This window comes from Artemia sp. Qi Xiang Cuo, chromosome 1, assembly GCF_049724085.1.
Source record: "Artemia sp. Qi Xiang Cuo chromosome 1, ASM4972408v1, whole genome shotgun sequence".
In the NCBI taxonomy this organism is placed as follows: Eukaryota; Metazoa; Arthropoda; class Branchiopoda; order Anostraca; family Artemiidae; genus Artemia; species Artemia sp. Qi Xiang Cuo.
Window position 1 is genome coordinate 27054346 of NC_142794.1, and position 18859 is coordinate 27073204.

General features: G+C 35.6%; 1 protein-coding gene across 3 annotated transcripts in view; it reads left to right on the forward strand.

Moving 5' to 3' along the window:
* Nucleotides 1–1142: 1142 nt before the first annotated feature.
* LOC148956166 (uncharacterized) overlaps nt 1143–18859 on the forward strand; it is a 49598-nt gene continuing 31881 nt past the window's right edge. For 2 of the 3 annotated variants that reach the window (XM_089096386.1, XM_089096437.1), the window contains exons 1-2: nt 1143–1276; nt 15175–15380. In XM_089096386.1, coding sequence (XP_088952512.1) covers nt 1219–1276; nt 15175–15380 — 264 coding nt within the window. In that variant the 5' untranslated portion in view covers nt 1143–1218. Of the gene's footprint in view, nt 1277–12069; nt 12319–15174; nt 15381–18859 lie in introns of those variants that run through there. The other variant, XM_089096481.1, reaches the window with a different exon arrangement.

Genomic DNA, 18859 nt, shown 5'->3' on the forward strand with positions numbered 1-18859 from the left:
CTTATTATGAGTATTAGAAACTCATATCCCAGTGACGGAGCCCGGGGCTCAAATATGGTACGGAAGGGACCCAAGTTGCATTTTAATCACAGTTTGCCCTTAAAGCGGGTACTATAACTTACAATTTCTATTTGAGTTAAGCTCCTCCCGAAGTTCTTCACCAACTGGCTCGATGTGGTTATCCCTGATAAAGAAGAAAAACAATAAATAAACACGCGCCTATGAAATTGAAATACTAAATTCTCGTTTTTTTTGTATTTAAGTGCTTGAAACCCTGTTTTGAGGATCTTTGACTTGTAGAATTTAACGGAGAATTTTATGGAGGTTAGACCATTGTTAGGGGTTGTTCCCTTGTTTTGAAATTATAGAGAGATACTTTTGCTAATAAATTTTCTGGGTACCTTTAAACTTATTAAGTTTTGCATATTTGACATTAGCATAAAACGGAGATTATTTAGATGTTTATTTTGTGTCCAAACTTCCGACTTTTGAGTAGCTGTCCCTGTAGGCACATGTTGAAGTCCAGTTATAGTTTGCTACAGTGAAATCAAACCAGTTTTAACTTTTTTATTTAAGAATTTAGGTTAGTGGAATGTAATTATTTACTGGTGTTATAACTTCACCATTATTTACATTATATTCATCTCAAATTTCTTTGCTATTATTGATAGTTTTCTACAGAACAAATTGTGAATATCAACTTGCGCACATCTGGTAGTTTTTTTTTCTACTTTTTTTTACATCTCAAGCCAATTACTTCGACTTCTACAACTACAACTGCTTATGTCTTCACAACTACTTGGATATCTTCTAATGCATATAATTTCTTTCAAGGTAGTTATTAAAATCAGTGTTAATCAACTGTTTTTTTTCCTGCTTCACTAACAGGAAAATGAACGAACTCAATATATTTTTCCCCTCCTAATGGAACACGCCTTTGTACTTCCCAAAGTGGCCGATTCAAATACTTCTGAGTAACGTTTATCAACCTCGATTGCCGTGGCAATGAGCTTGGGAACAGTATTTTATTTTTACCCTTTTGATTGCCTGAAGCCAGAGAAATACTAATTCATTGGTGCTCTTGCTTTGCCGAAAAACTTTCAAAAGAGCAGCGCATGATGGAAAACAGGATGTGTAAAATGAAGTGATCTTGTCTAGGCTAAATTGAAACCTCAAGGCAGTTCATATTCTGGTGCTGCTTAGGATATAAGCAGAATAATGGGGAGCAGTTCCTTTTGCTGGCTTGGACTTGTTGTCCAATTCATACTCATTAAAAGTAAGTGAGAATCCTCAGATTATTTAAAAAAACAGGTTAGGACTTCTAACATAGTAAAAAGTTCTTATTTGAATTTTGGATACCTTGTGTGTTCAATATTTACAAACCCCTTAACCCCCCTCTGGATATGGCCTTGGTCTTAGCTGTGATTGAAAATTCAAGTTCTGCTTCATTTTATTCTAGCAAATGATTTACAGAACATCATTGATACCAGCAACTGTATTTTTGCATTTTCTACTGTTATTTCACAACATCCTAAATAGACAAGGTAGAGGGGGAAATACCTGTTTCTGCCACAGATGCTGACAAAGATGAAAGGATGTACTTAAACTAAAAGGAATCCACATAGGTAACATCATGCCCCACAGATAGCTTGGCACTTATTACATGGATTGGATTTGTTGTTGTCATTTTTAGTTTGAATCCTTTGCTGCATAAAACGTCTAACAGGTAAAATATAGTCCCTGAATCTTAGACCCTGAAAAGAAAATTCAAATTATTGGACTGATTGGAAGAATAGAGACAATTGTGTGTTCAGTGTCTGTCAACAAAACTTTCGTGTTGTTAAGATAGCACTAGAAATTAATTTCATGGTTGAGGAGATTTTGTGATTCTTTTCACAAATTTCTCAAACTTAACAGAAACCCTTCTTCATCCTAAGACAACTACGTGTACTATTTAACTATCGCTTATCTTATTAATGCTTAAGTACGTTATCAGTCATAAAAATAATCAAACTTACATCTAAAACCTCATCCATGCCAGATTTAATTTTCTGTTTGCCACTAATCATTAAAGCCGATAATCTGCATTGTTTGATTATATAAAACAGCAATCTGCCCGTTCTGTCACATGTCTTACATTATGAAATATATGTTTTCATTTGCATAGCCCACATTTTTATTTGCACAAAAACCAAACTGAGCTTCAGTTTACAAAATATTGCGAAAACAATTTACAGTGCTTCAGCTTCAGATTACAAAATTTTACAAAAACAATTAATAGTGCCACATATAGACTTCGGATAAGATTAAATAAATTTTTTTCTGTCAAATCAAATTAAGGAGCGTGCTAAAAATTAAAAGTTACAACTATTATTATGTATAAAGAGGTGGCTTGTGCTTCCCTTGCCTCCTATTTTCTCAAGAATTGAGAAAATAGGAACAGCAAGAACTTGCAGTAAGAACAGCAAGTTCTTACTGACCGATTACCTTTCAAAATAAATTTTAAATCGGAGTTTAAATACAAATTAAATTAATTTAAATACAACTAAATACAATGAATGGAAATATATTGCTACAATTAATGTAGTAATACAAATAAAATTAAATGAAGCCAATATTCTCGAAGAATTTGTACAAAAAGAAGAAAATAAAAATCATTCTTGAAGAATTGAGACAAAAAATCAAGGAGTCTCAAATAAAATCAAGGATTCGTGACCCGATTGGAGCAGCAGCCCTTTTTATTTTCAAAATAATGTACGTTCACTTTTACACCTAGAATTGCTTTTTCACCTTCTTTAAAAACTGTTGATTTTAATGATTTTATGGATTATTTTGTGTTTGCATGAGATGGGTTGCTACAGCATTGCCTACTCTTTAGGCTGCATATTAAATATTTTACAACATTGCTTTGGAAAAGAAACGGCTCATTTATGGAGAGTATCTTCAAACAATAGGATATGCAAGGCCGTATCCAGGGGGAGGGGATAGGGAGCTCGACCCCTCCCCCCAAATATTTTCCCGACTTGTAAAAACGTAACAAGAATCAATACTAACAAATTTTTGATGTTTTTTTAAAGTTTTTTGTAACTCCTTCCTCTCGAAATAGAATCCCTTTGTAATCCCCCCCCCCTGTGAAAAAAAATAACTTTTGAAATGAGAATTAAACTGCCACTCCATCAATCCTGATATGCGCAAACAAATTATGAAAAAATTCAGCAAAAGCTTATTATGACCAAATCGAACAAAACGAATGGAGCCTAGACGGTAAATTCACATCTTTCTGATTAATCTAATTGACTTCTTATAAACGCATTAAAACACAATAGTAAAAATTAACTCGTTCATTTTGCTTTTGATTGCAACTCTACTGATCAAGGACATTAATGGCATAAAAGAGGTCCCATGGGTGTCAATTTGGAGGAAAGAGCGATATATTTATCTCACGCCCTAATGCCCCAAGTTTTTGCCAAACATTTAAAAATAAAAATCCTTGGGGGTGTTTTCATTAGAAAATACATTATATTTTGTATTATCATCTAAAGCCCCCCCCCCCTCCTCATAGACTTTGACGATTAAATTTTTATTTTTTCATGAATTGACACCCCCCGGGTTCCCGCCTTTCCAAGCTCTTCATATTTTGTGGACTCTATATGTATAATTGTTATTGGACAAATGTACAACCTATGTGTATCATTTAGATTTCACATGAAAGACTATACAGGACGTTTCTTGTGAGAACTTTTTTCCCTATTCTCTTAGCCAGGGACAGATCCAGGGTGCAAAGGGGAGTGAACCCCCCCCCCCCGTCTAGAATATGGAACATTACGCTAACGACAGAAAGGTTTTAGCAGAAAAGGCCAATGGGGAGCCAATGGGGAGCTACATACTCTTTGTTTGTGTTGTCACTATACTTTTTCTCCAATTTTAAATTCAGCATGCTTGAATTCAACCGAAATATGATTTTTCTCCCAAATAAAAAGAAATTGTCCGACGGTTTTCCGTTTGTCAGATTAAGTTATACATGAATAGCTCAAATATGCTAGTTGAGATAATTTTCACAGAAGATTGGGAACTCTCCACTAAATATTCATTCTCTAGAATTCCCCGTAACTAAATTTCTGACTTCATAATTTCATGTTCTATTATACGATTTGAAATTTCCTGAATTTTCATAATGTGGCGCTTGAACTTTAACTGAAATCTTAAAATTTTCAGCTTCTTGTTAATAGCGTGGTACTTTCAAAGAGTTTCTATCTTTAGAGAGGTAATAGCATGTCAAATCCATTTAAATCATAGAGTCAAAATTAACTCAGGTGGAAGTAATTTTGAAGTAAAATTATGCGTATGCATTGGGAGATCGTAGGATTTATTTTTCTATCTTATTATTTTTCCCCTAAGGTAATATTTGAGCACTTGGAGCAAGAATAAACGAGCAATAAATGTGTATTTATTTACTTTTTCTTGAAAACGGTTAGAAACTTTTTTTTTAAATTGGCCCCTCGAGATTTTCTGACCTGAAATAACGACCTAGATAGGTCATGAGCTGGAGAAAATTCGTTTAGAGCCTTAATTCTAGAAAAAAAAAACAATTCATATGAGTTACGCCATATCTATGTGCACATTTCAAGAGTGGAAATTAAATTACCCCTTCCCCAGCAGTGGTCATATCGTTTTTAGTATCTATGACATATCCAAAATCACATCGAATTGTAAACGAAAATGCTGCACAACAAAATTTGCGGTAATATTTGGCAATAAGGTCGATGCTATTCTTGTATAAGCCATACATTTTAGTTTGTGATTTTCATCACATAGAATGTGATACAAAGTTTTAAAAACAAACGTTTTACTGGTACCGCCTGGTCCATCTATAAGAAAAAAATTTCTCAAGATAATCAAGATCATTGACAGCCTGTGAAATATTATCTACAATTGCAAGCTGTTTTCCTTGCAGAGACCGATATATACTATCCGCAGTCCTCGCTAGAAATTAGATATTCCCAGTTTTGGTAACTGTCGAAGGTCTCAGTGTCGCTCATTCTATACTACTCCACTCAAAACTAAAATGTCGACTTTTTATGGCCACCGTATTTGACTATGATAAAACAGTACAATAAGCACGTTTGATTGCAGTATGTTCACACAGATTAATTCGTCTCGCTTGTCAAATATAATCCACTGTTGGAATCTTTCCCAGATAACTTTTGGATCCGCAGGATCTCCGGAAGCAGTAATCTGTGCGAAGAGTATTCACATTTCAGAAGACAAACAGAACCGTGCCGATTCTCCTAGGGCATAAAAACACAGCTTACCGTCAAATTCAAGGTCATGAGATAGGCATTCTGGTTTGTATGGGCATAAACAATGTTGTTAACAATTTTAAGATCTTCAAAACCTGTTGCATTCTTCACATGATAAAGAAGTATCTGCAAATAGAAGCGCTCTGGATGAGCTGCAAAACTTACTCTTTGAATTCGACCAATGGCACACAATCGATTAATTCCTGGCTCCCATATATTCGTTTTTTCATTATGTTTAAAGTATTTCTTTCAACGCCTTGTTGTGTCAAAAATACGTTTCTAGTATTGAACCTTGCTGTCCAATATCTACCAAATCTTATTGGGCTTTGTTGATATCTAGCATTCAGTACTCTCCTGGTAAATGAACATTTAGCCGTTGAAAAACATAACCTTTTCCTGGATATCGTGGCTAAATAGTCGCCAGTATGATTCAGTTGGCGTAATGCAGTGTCCTTCCGCATAGGTTTGTGCTTCATTGTAAACCAAACACCTTTGATTTTCGACAATCTTTATTGAAGCACAATCATGTACTTTGTGGATTTATTTATATTAGTACTTTACTGGATTTACTCTGCCAACATATTCGACATTGATGTGACATTAATTTTTTTTAACATATAAAGGTTTATTTGTGGCAACAACATGATCATCATGAATTACTCGGCTATGGTCATGTGAAAATTCATCATTGTTGATTTCGTCTATTTGGGGATTATAGAGAGGCTAATACACTGGTTTTTCATCACCCTCTAGAGATGTCACTGAAATATGTTGCATTGGAAAACTGAAGCGTACTGTAATTTTCTATTTTTATTGACCATACAGCTTGCATTTAGAATTTATGTATCCACACAGATTATAAATCATCCACATTAGGACTAATCATCTTAGTACAGGATTAAATAAAAAAAACAAGTTTTTTTAACTGAAAGTAAGGAACGACGTTAAAACTTAAAACGAACAGAAATTATTCCGTATATGAAGGGGGCTGTCCCCCTCCTCAACGCCTTGCTCTTTACGCTAAAGTTTTTTTATTGTTTAAAAAAATAGAGTTGTGAGAAAGTCAAACTTTAGCGTAAAGAGCGAGGCGTTGAGGAGGGGGACAGCCCCTTTCATATACAGAAAAATTTCTCCTCGTTTTAATTTTTAACGCTGCTCATTACTTTAAGTTAAAAAAAACTTGTTTTTTTTATTTAATTTTTGAACTTTTTTAAATAGATGCAGGGTTTGATAGTGGTTCACAGTACACGAATAATAAAAAAAAAATTTGCATATTATATTTGGTTAAATGGCTTTTTCGAAACTTGTTTAATTTTATTTACGAACGTTTTTATTAGTAATAAATATACGTAACTTAGAATTAACTTACGTAACGAACTTCTATATTCATAAATTTTTAACACGTATATTAGGGGGTTCGCCCCCTAGTCAATACCCTGCTCTTTAAACTATAGTTCGAATTTTTTTTCCAGTTCTTTAAAAATGACCTCTTAATCACAATCAGTTGATCAATTTAAAAACTTGTTTTTTTTTATTTAATTCCTGATCTATTTCTTTAATAATGCTGGGAAATCCGGCGCCCCCTTCATAGCAATGTCCCTTCCCCCATGTAAACTTCCTTCATGGAAAGATCCTTCCAGATAGCCCCCGACCCGCGCCTTCCCCCCCCTACCCGACCAATACACCTCTGAAAAAGTCAGGATAATTCCCAATAAACAAAACTATATGTTAACATTGAGTAAAGTTCATAACTTTCAGCCCTCCCCCTGGGGACTTTGGGGGATCAAGTCATCCTAAAAGACATTTTTATCATATTTTCGACCATGCTGAATAAAATGACTGTCTAAAAATTTTGATTAGGTGACTTTGGGAAAAAAATGAGCGTGGGAGGGGGCCTAGTTGCCCTCCATTTTTTTGGTCACTTTAAAAGAGCACTAGAACTTTTCATTTCACTTCCAATGAGCCCTCCTACGATATTCTAGGACCACTGGGTCGATACGATCACCCCTGGGAAAAAAAAAAAAACAATAAAAACAAACCAACAAACAAATAAACACGCATCCATGATCTTTCTTATGGCAAAAAATGGAAAATTCCACATTTCTGTAGATAGGAGCGTGAAACCAATACAATAAGTTTTTATTATGCGCGGAATACAATGATATGATTTTCATTCAGCTTCTATAATTTTTAGGAGGTCTTTTTCCCTTTTTGCGAAAATCAGCTGAATTTTCTTAGGCGCGTAACTTTTGATGGGTAAGACTAAACTTGATGAATCATATATTTGAAATTAAAATTAAAATCTGATTCTTTTGATGTATCTAAGGGTACCAAAAGGCCGTGTTTTAGAGTTTCGGTTACCATTGAGCCGGGTCGCTCCTTACTTACAGTTCGTTAACACGAACTGTTTTAAAAGTTAAAAAAAATTTTGATTAACAAACCCCTGAATCACCAAGGCCGTTTAATTACAATAGATAGCTCTTTTGAAAGCACTAAAAAATAACTGTAGCTTAAAGAGCGAGGTATTGACTTGGAGGAGAACCCCCTCACATACGTTATAATTTCTGTTCGTTTTAAGTTCTAATATTCCTTCTTACATTTCAGTTGAAAAAACTTGTTTTTTTTTTATTTAATTTCTGATCGTTTTTTAAATAATGCTGGGAAATCCGGCCCCCCCTTCATGAAAATGTCCCTTACCACAAGGAAACATCCTCCACGGAAATATTCTCCAGAGTAACTCCCTCCTCTAGCCCCCCTCCAGAAAAAATCCTTCCTGAAAATGGTTGTATACTTCCCAATAACCAATAAATAATGCTGGCAAGTCCGGCGCCCCCTTCATGGCAATTTCCCTTCCCCCATGAAAACTTCCTTCATGAACAGATCCTCCAACATAACCCCCGACCCACCCTTACCACCCAATATCAGAAAAAAAACCTCCTGAAAACTTCTGTATACTTCCGAATAACCAATACTATATGTTAACATTGGGTAAAGTTCATATCTTTTAGCCCTCCCTCTGGGTACTTCGGGGATTAAGTCATCCCAAAAGACATATTTATCATATTTTCGACCATGGTGAACAAAATGGCTATCTCAAAATTTTGATCGGGTGACTTTGGTAAAAAAATAAGCGTGGGAGGGGGCCTAGTTGCCCTCCATTTTTTTTGGTCACCTAAAAAGGGAACTAGAACTTTTAATTTCCGTTCCAATGATTCCTCCCACGATATTCTAGGACCACTGGGTCGATACGATCACCCCTGGGGAAAAAAAAAACAACAAAAAAAAAAACAAACAAATAAACACGCATCCGTGATCTTTATTCTGGCAAAAAATGCAAAAATCAAAATTTTTTTAGATAGGAGCTTGAAACCTCTAAAGTAGGGTTCTCTGATACGCTTAATATGATGTTGTGATTTTCATTAAGTTTCTATAACTTTTAGGGGGTCTTTCCCACTTTTTTTGAAAATCAGCCAAATTTTCTCAGGCGCGTAACTTTTGATGGGTAGCACTAAACTTGATGAAAGTTATATATTTGAAATCAGCATTGAAATCTGATTCTTTTGATATATCTATTGGCATCAAAAACCCGTTTTCTAGAGTTTCGGTTACCATTGAGCCGGGTCGCTCCTTACTTACAGTTCGTTACCACGAACTGTTTGATTGTCAGTGTTAGGAATTTCAGCCAAAATAAGATTATCAATTTCGACTCATGATCAATAAAAATGCATATGTGGTAGTCCACATTTTGGAAATTCAATCGTATTATCATGTGCTGCCACCTTTCTGAATATCTGTCTTTTGTATCAAATTCATTGATTATATCCTAAAACTTCAATTCAATTCAGTTCAATTTATTCGAATAAAAACATAGCACAAACATCAATAACAATAAATAATTTCAATTTCATAAATCCAGCAATGAGATCGGAACGATCTCGAGCGGAATGTAGGCCTACTATGACAAATTTACTATCATCAGATATAATACGTGCTGCTTTTTTAATTTTGGTCCAAGCAGGATTGCAAGTCATAGTTATAAAGAAATCTGGAGATCAAAGGCGACGAACCAAAGCCAAGGCATCTTCAAAATATGCAGAAAAGTAGCGTGTTGTTTTGATGAATGATGACAGCATTAATACTTTTTAGCAAACGAAAATTTGTCAATGCCCTATGCTTTAGCTGCCCGTATTGGTATAGTCCTATTTGATGGTTCAGACCGTTCATTTTCACCCATCGTGAAATTAGTCTATTCAGCTTGTTCTATTTGACTAACAATGTTTGATACTTCAGGTGCTTGACAGTTTTTATTTTTCGACCGATTAATCATTTATAATAATTGTAAATTTGTGTTTTTTGGATCGTTATCTTATCATGTTTTTTTATATTTACAAAATTGCTCAGAGAGCTTTTCAAGATTAACTGATAATTCTCCTTAGACAAAATTAGTTATGGGCTACAAATGAAGTCATTGAAATTAGACAATGTGATGTGAGTGATAATTAATGTGACGTCATTTTTGGCTGTAACATGTATAAAGACTTTTATATTATATGAAGCCATTACAATATTAATGAGCATAGATTTGACGTTATTCATATAAGCCTTTTATCTAAGATTAAGGCTACTAAAAAATTTTCTCAAACTGGTATTCTATCTTGATCGTTGTTTCAGGCCAGAAAACACAGGATGTCAATTTTCCAAAAAAAAATGTCGAGCTAAATTTATACATACATAAATACTGCTGAGTTAAAGACATAAGATAGATCAAAATTTCTCTATATACAATTTTTTTTACTCTTTTATTGGTCGTTGTGTTATAAATCTGTGGGTTATAAAATTAAACCTTGCAAAATAAATCTACTGCTTAAATGAAATACAAGAAATATTTTTTCAGCTTCACAACTTTGCTCAATTCTAATTTATAAGGTTTTAAAGATACAAATACATTTCCTAAATTTTGAAGAAAAAAAAACATTGACATGGCTTAAAATTCTACTCAAATAACAGGAATTGCATTTTTGGAACTAAACCTTGAGAAAAAGAAACTGATAACTGAAAATTAAGGTAAAACGTTCTTTTGTCAAAATTTCAATAAGTTGAATGCCTGTTATGTAGGCAAATTTAAGGACCGTCTAGAGGGAGAAGGAGTGGAGGTAGGTACTTCAAAATACCTTCCCGGGACATACTTTTATGCTTATGTACTATCTGGAACACAAGCGCTATATTATATAGGGACGACGCAGGTTTCTTTTGAAACGGGTTTCTTTCAATACAGAAATAGATTGTAAAGCGTGCTTTGTTCTTGGGTTTACAATATTTAAACTATTGTTTTATGGGGTTTAGGGGAAAAAAGGTACCTAGGTTTGGTTAGGTATTTAACTTATGCTACGCTTTACCCCCACCCCCACCCCCCTAATGTGCAAATATATAGACGAATTTTGTTGTTAAACTATTATATTTTAATCCTATTTTGTTTTACTTCATTAGCATCAACCAAACTTCATTTTTTGCGTTTGTTCCAGATAGTACATAAGTACCCATACATACTAGGTACCTAGGTTAGGTATTCAATATATGGTATGCTTCACCCCCCCCCCCCCCTAATGTGCAAATATATAACCGAATTTTGTTTCCAAACTATTACATTTTTATCCTATTGTGTTCCATTTCATTAGCATTAACCGAACTTCCCTTTTTGCATTATTTACAGCTAATAAAACAGTACCGTAGAATTTTACCAAACTTTTTTTATTTATAAAAAATGTACTATCTTAAACATATTGGGAAACATAAGACACAAGTTATCAATATTAATAAACTAAACTGAATACTTATCATCACAATCAGAATGTCTTCTCTCTCTGATCTGAATGCCCCCTAGTTAGAATCGTCGCTTCGTCGTTTGAAGTTCTTGACATTAAATCTACTTCCGTATTATACGTTTTTAGGTAGTTGAAGGAGATGATTTTTTTTTATTTTTAAAATTGATCTCAAATCATAACATTCGAAAACAAAATAAGAGACAAATTAGGTCTTGGGAGGAGGTCTAGTTGTCCTCCAATCTTTACGGTATCTTAAGAAGGACACTAGAACAAAAAAACAACAAATAGAAACGCATCCGTCATCAGTTTTCTGGCAAAAACATAAATTCCACATTTGTGAAGCTAGGAGATCATAACCCCCACAAGAAAATTTTCTGATACACTGAATCTGAAGGTCTGATTTACATTAAGATTTTTTCACTTTTTGAGGGATGTTTCTCCCTTTTTCGAAAATGGTAGGGTAGATATTAAACGTAATGAAATTTATATATTTGCAATCTTCATAAAAACCCAATTCTTATCAATTGTTATCAAAAATTCCATTTTTGAGTTTCGGTTACAATTGAGCTGAGTCGCTCCTTAATTACAGTTTAACACTATGAACTGTTTGATAAAACTTATTGGGCTAACGTCCTTTTTTTTTAATTAATCCTGTAGTAAACCGGAGTTTTTGAATCACGATTCATGCTATTAAAGTGTAGCATTTCTCGACCGTTTCGATTGATATAGCCTATTTACGGTGAAAATTACATTTTTGCTACTGAAAAATACAAAAAGCTTAATAGTTTCAATAATTTGCTGGAATTCAATAAGCAAGTCACAATTTCAACAGAAAAATTGGATTTTTTTGTGACTTGTTTGAATTAAATAAGCAAGTCACAATTCCAACAGAAAAATGGGATTTTTTTGACTTGTTTGAATTCAAGCAAAACATTTTGTTGGAAATCAATTTTTTTTTACAGAGCAGCTTTTCCACTTTAGACAAGACACCAAAAGTGCCGTTTTTAGTGCCATTTGAACTTGATGCTGGTGGAATTTATATGAAAGACGTGGATATGTGCAATATCTTTTATATGATTTATAAAAGATCTACCAACGATGTTTTGGTCGCCTGCTAGTGCCACCCTTTGAGAAATAGTACACACAGTGCCATTTTAGTGCCCAATGGAACTTGAAGATGGCAGAATTTATAAAAAGCACGTAGATATGAGAAATAGATTTTGAATGAGCCATGAAGAATCCCTTTATGATGTTCTTGGTAGGCCGCTAGACTTGTTGAAAAAAAAAAAACAAAAAAAAAACTGGAGACAGATCAGTGCTACCGATGCAAAAAAGTGATTTTCCTTGTTGTTCAGGGAGGGGGATTTGATCTTCCCTGTGCAAGATTTTGACCATTCTTATTCCAATGGTACACTTTTCATTTCCATATGACGCCATTTTCGAGGGGTGTGAGGCTTTTTTTCGAAGTCAACATAAATTTCTTTTCACAATAAACTTTTACTTTTAAGACGAACCGGAATAATAGTTAACGTTCCTGAGTCAGTGTCAGATGGGAATTTTTTTCACTAGGCAGTTTTTTTCAAAACGCATTTTTTAACTTTTGGTTACTATGGGCTGTGGTTCGCTCTTTACTAGGTTGCAGCTGCCGCTGCAACCATGATACCTTGCCGGGACATGCTTTAAAAAAATGATTCTAGAAAATTACTAAAAAAAACAACAGCGGATACCGATATTCCCGACACAATACATGAGGCACCAATACGCACGATACCGAAACGCGCGATATCGAAACGCCCAATACCACATACAGCCCTTCCCGAGGGACTATGGAAGGCCATATCCTCATAAAAACCATATATATTGGACCTTTTAACTACGTTAAACAAAATGCGTATCTCAAAATTTTAAAAGTTGTTGGGGGGAGGAGGCCTGCAGGGGGGGGGGCTATTTGCCATGCAATCTTTTTGGTCACTCAAAAAGGGCACTTAAAAGTTGAATTGCCTTTCGAATGAGCTATTACAAACCTCCCTATGATGCTCTGGCCACCCCCTAGCCCTTCTGGAAAAAAAAGAAAGAAAAAAAAGGGAAGACGGATCAGTGCTACCCATGCAAATAAATCATTTTCCTTGGTGCTCAAGGTGGGGGACTGTAAATATCCTATAAAAGGTTTTCGGCCATGCTGATTCCAATGGTGCACTTCGTATTTCGATTTGACGCCATTTTGAAGGGGTTTCATGCTCTTTTTCGAAATCACCATAAATTTCTTTTCGCAATAAACTTTTACTCATAAGATTAACCGAAACAATAGTTACCATTCATAGTTTAGTGTCAAATGATATTTTTTTCTCACCAGACAGTTTTTTTTGAAAACATGTTTTTCAACTTTTGACTACTATAGGCTATGGTTCGCTCTTTACTAGGTTGCAGCTGCCGCTGCAACCATGATTTTGTACCTAAAGATGCATTTTTTGTGTCAAGACTGTAATTTCGTTTTTAATACTGCGGTTTTTTATTTGCAAAAGGCACTAGATGTAGCATTTCCTTTAAAATTAGCCCTAAAAACAGCTCCCAATGATGTTCCAGTGCCTCACTAGCTGCGGTGAAGTAGACGACGAAAAGAAAAAAAGATACTTCCCGCGTCAAAAACGTCATTTTTCTTGTTGTTCAAGCAGAGGGATTCTCCTTATCGTTCAGGACAAGGGACCTCTTCTTGTTTCAATCTGACCCCAGTTTTAGGAGTTTCCACCTAATTTTTTGTTACCACGTGCCGTGTTTGTTCTTTAATAGTTGCAGCTATTGCTTCGATCACAATGTCTTGAGTGAAATTGATGACAATGTGGTTCGTTCTTTACTAGGACTTTCTAGGAAAACTCCAGAGGTTTTTGCCTGTGTGTAATATATGTATTTAACTAAAATGTTCATCAAGCATTAAGCTTTAATGTCGAAACAAGCTTTAATTTTCAAGAATCACGCTTTAAATATTTTTTGTGCCCTTTGATTTGGTTGTTTCGACATGTCTTGTCACATGATGGTCTGGGCTGTCGGTGTATTCTTGTTGTTCAAGCAACGTATACTTTCTGACTATTGTAAGTTAAATTTACTATAAAAAATTTCTGATAGAGTTGATGGACATTGTCTTCAAAGATAATAACGCACAAGAAAAAGCCTATGGCTTATTTTCAGTTGAAATAGTAAAAGACGAAGAACAAAGATTCAGGCAGTGAAGTCAATCAAAAATGCACTATACCCCAGAGAAGTAAATTTTCAAAAGATGCTTGTACTATATTATATTGTCAAAATATAAGTGTGTTGCATCACCATGCATACGATAACTTATTTTAATATTCCAGTTACCATGGGTTAGAGTTAGTTCTTTGATATAACTTTGGGTGGTGTTCGTCTTTTACTAGGTCGCAAATATCGCTGCAACAACGATTGACTTTAAGCTTGATATTAGCATATTAATTGGACGTATAGTATCTCATTTTGATGTTGCCTTAGATGTATTTTTAATTCATTTATGGTGGTAACCAATGTTTATGACCTTAGCCATCCTCTTGTTTAATAAAATGCCGTTTTTTTACAAAAAAAGATTTTATTTTGAATAATATATTTTTTTAATTAAAAAAGAAACTAAAGGTAGCTGGGTTTCACTAATAAGCACCAAAAAGTAGCGACTGACGGGGAGCCCCGTGCTAGAAAGTGATTTCCCCTAATATTCAAGCTAATATATTTTACTTGAAGTTTAACCCAAGGGACTAAAGGCAATTCCAATGTTTATTTTTATTTTGATCTGACACCATTTTTAGGGGATTTCAAGCTAAGAGTTTTGGTTACTATGGGCCATGTTCAGCTTTCACTAGGTTGCAACTATCGCTGCAACCACGAAAAGGCACCATCACGAATTACCAACGTAAACTGTTAAAGGGAAATGATTTGACACCCTTTGATATGCCAACTATATGACGAAATTATATGTTGTACGTCATTATATTTAACGTCATAATATTGAATTTTTTGTCCAAACACTATATTTTAAATTATTTTTCTAGGTTCGCTCTCAATAAGACTTCTACAAGTAACAGTTCCAAGTGTAATTCAAGCAGGAGAGACAGCCACTTTGCAATGTATTTTTGACCTTGAACAGGACAGACTTTATTCGGTTAAGTGGTATAAGGATAATGTTGAGTTTTTTCGTTTTATTCCAAAGCTAGACCCTCCTATTGCAACTTACGTTGTTGATGGAATGCGCGTTGATGTGAGTACCATCCACTGATATTGATAAACCAGGATGCAACTGTAAATTATCACCGGACCAAAACTGAGTGGCGGGAGATTTGTAAAACTCAAACACATTAGGCAAGTAGGGACATCCAGCTTTCAAAAAAAAAGAACAGAAAAAAATACTGTGTGTTCACAAAATACAGACAAAATTGACTACAAAGATTATTTGGCACAGGGCTAACGACTTGGATTGTGCACCCATAAAATCATTCCTCTTTCCGTAAGGTTTTCTCTGCAAATTTAGCCTCGATGAAAATTTTTCACCGGAAAATTCCCCCTCGGAGAATTCCCCCTACGGAAAATCCCCTCGCCGTTGAAAATTTGCTCGTGAAAACTTCCCTGAACCCCCCCCCCTACACACACAAAGAAAATTTGCCCTCGGAAAGTCCCCCGTCAACAATTCCCCCTAGACAATTTTCCCTAAAGAGAAGAGTGTAATTGTACAACAGTAATTTTGAAGTAGGGGAGGTGGGTCATTTTGTTGGCGGGTGGCGGTCATGTCAGATATCTAAAGGAGCACATTTCAATACCCAAAATAAGTAAATCTCCTTGATCCTCTAGCTAGATATAGGATGGGGTATTGGGGTAGGAAATCGTTTCTCATCTTTCTTCATTTAGACTAAACCCTAACAAGGGTGCTGTGAGGTGATTCCACTTTCTTATTGCAGAAAATGTTTCTGATATGTTCATTTAACTAAACTAAACTTTATTTAATAAAATTATATACGATGATATGCAAGGCGTTTCAGCTATTATGAAGGAGGATATTGGTCATTTTTCAGGAGGCGGAGGGACAGATGTTTCAAAGAGTGCATTTTACTGCCTAAATATCTTAACTCTCATTTAGCTTTCAGATAACTATAGAATGAGCTCTACAAAAGGTGTGTGTGTGTGTGTGGGGGGGGGGTAGAAATTGATAACTAATCAGTCTTTATTCTTGGAAATATTTATTGTCTAAATCCTTGTCTTTGATACCGGGAAGGGGGGGGGTGAATGGGGCTCCTCCTATTCATGGGCGCAGGCAGCACATTGTCTAGGGGGGGCAGTCGATAGTGTGATGGAGGGCCTTTTATCAACTGCTTTTCCAACCATCTGCTTTTCAGCCATATCTAATGTAAATTTGAAGGTCTAGGGGGGGGGGAGGCTGCCCCCTGCCTCCCCCTCCCTGCGCTCATGCTCCTATTGTTACAATATTTTCAATGTAGCGTAAAATGTTAGAGTAACAGGACTAACGGTACAAATATGAAAAAAAACAAGACGGTGCGTCATGAGTCTCGCCATGAAATTTGTTTTGATGTCGTAAGGAAAGTTGTAAGAGAAATGTGAATTTCTTGGAGGGCGTTAAGAGGGAGACTTTGAAAAGATTGAGATGAAGGAGGAGCGTGCATAGCTGTGCTCGCCTCAGGCGGCTTGGCGCTGTAGTCAGTTGTTAGAAGAAGAAGAAGGAGTAGTAGTATTCTGCGTATATTTTGGAGTTACTCCAAAATTCCTCCTTTTCTTCATTATTTTTGAATTATCATTCTTTCTCTGTGGCTGCTCAATGTCGCAAGTGCAGAGAATTTTTCTTGGGGGAATTTTGGAAGGAAATTCTCAGCGGGGGAAGCTTTTACGAAGGAATTTTTCACGGGACCGACTATTTTTGGGGAAAATGTCAGGGGATTTACATGGGCTTGGAATATTAATGGGTAATTTTCAGATTGGTAATTATCCACGTGGGAGGGCGAATTTTCAGTGGATGCTGCGGGGAGTATCTTCCCGGACGATTTCGCCAAGCACCATTAAGAAGCTTCAGAGAAGGAAATTGTAATTCTAAAGAACAATTCCTGTTGAAAAACAGGATTTTTGGAATCAAGTTTCAAAATTTTATCTAAAATTTACATTTATTACTCTTTTTTTCAACTGCTTTTTAATTTCAATAAAAATATTGAAATTTATGGAACAATCGAGCGAAAGTCTGCAATGGCTCTTGAACTGAATTAAATTTACGCACTTACATAGCTTAAATAGCTTACAAAGGTTAATCAAGCAGCCTGCTTCAAGCAGCCTGAAGCGGGTGGAACATCAACGTATAGCTCAAGAACAGACTCTAATTTCATGGTTTTGGGGTCAATAGAAATAATCTTAGAAGAGGTAAGGACACTGAGATGGGACAAAACGTTCCGGTGAAGCTCAAAACTGTTTAAACTGTCATACGAACTGGTCAAACGAAACACATAAAATAGAGAGGCTCTAAATTGATTAAGCGAATAAAGATTGCGCAGATGTACACTCCTTCCATCTTTCGTCCTTGGAGGAATCATTGTACGTCCAAGTCCTTATGGTATTTGCTCACCGCTGACATTTATCGAAAAGTGATGGCAAAATTTATTAGCATTTCTGCTTTTATGGAAAGAATTTTTTTTTATACCTTCAAGTTGCAGTCAAATTACAGTCGAGCGAGTGAAGAGCCTAGCACAGGAGAACAATCTCGCAGAAAGAAACTTTTGCTAAATCTAGACACATCACGAACTGTAGGCCAATTGGTTGATAGTATCCAGCAGTTTTGATGCTTCTACGGACGTTTCTACATGGGCCAACACTACTACGCCGCTCCTCATCCATCCCAATCGAAGCAAAGCTAACCTCTTTACACCCTCTCAGGAAGTTCCCATTTTGCTGAAATGGTTCCCTACGACATCCTCCCTGCACAACAAAGTACGACCTGCTTTTAGTTTAGGCCTTGACGGTTGTCCGAAAACGAAAATCTTTGGCAATCTTTCATCCTACATCCGTAGAACGTGCCCTAGCCATCTCAACCTTTTTATCATTTTCGAGACCTTGTGATAAGGTTTAAAAAAAAACTGCTTGTAAGCTGGAATTAATCACACGGAGGAAATGACAAAGCTTAGACAGTTTGCACTACGGTGCTTGTAAATTGTGTTCAGGTACTGTTTGCGTGTACCTGCCTGAACAACCCTGAGATGACCACTCACTACTCCCTTGCTATCACAGTCCTGGCCGCCCATATTTTTCACATTAAACCCCTAAGCTTCAAAAAACTTAACTATTGGCGGAGATGAAGTTTGTCCAGTTAAATTAGTAACTTATACGAAGCCAAGAAAATCTTCACGAAGGTTTTCCCGTGGAGGTGTAGCAGATACAAACAGAAAGCTGCTTAATAATGGAAACATATCCGGTTTCGTCAGTAAGTACCGAAAAGAAAAGGTCTTGCGTTTTTTTTTCGATAATGGATTGTTGAAGAAGCTCTTTTCACGTCACTAGCAAATCATTCTGAATTATTTAATAAATATATGTGACCACAGAAAAATGATGTTTCGTTAGATGTGCCGTCATTATGAGGTGGTTAGGACTCCATGACTGAAATAGAGCCGGAATACTTCGTATGATGATGGGATAACTTTGACATCCTGTAAAATATTAGTCGCAAAAAGTAAAATTGACGATACTATCCCT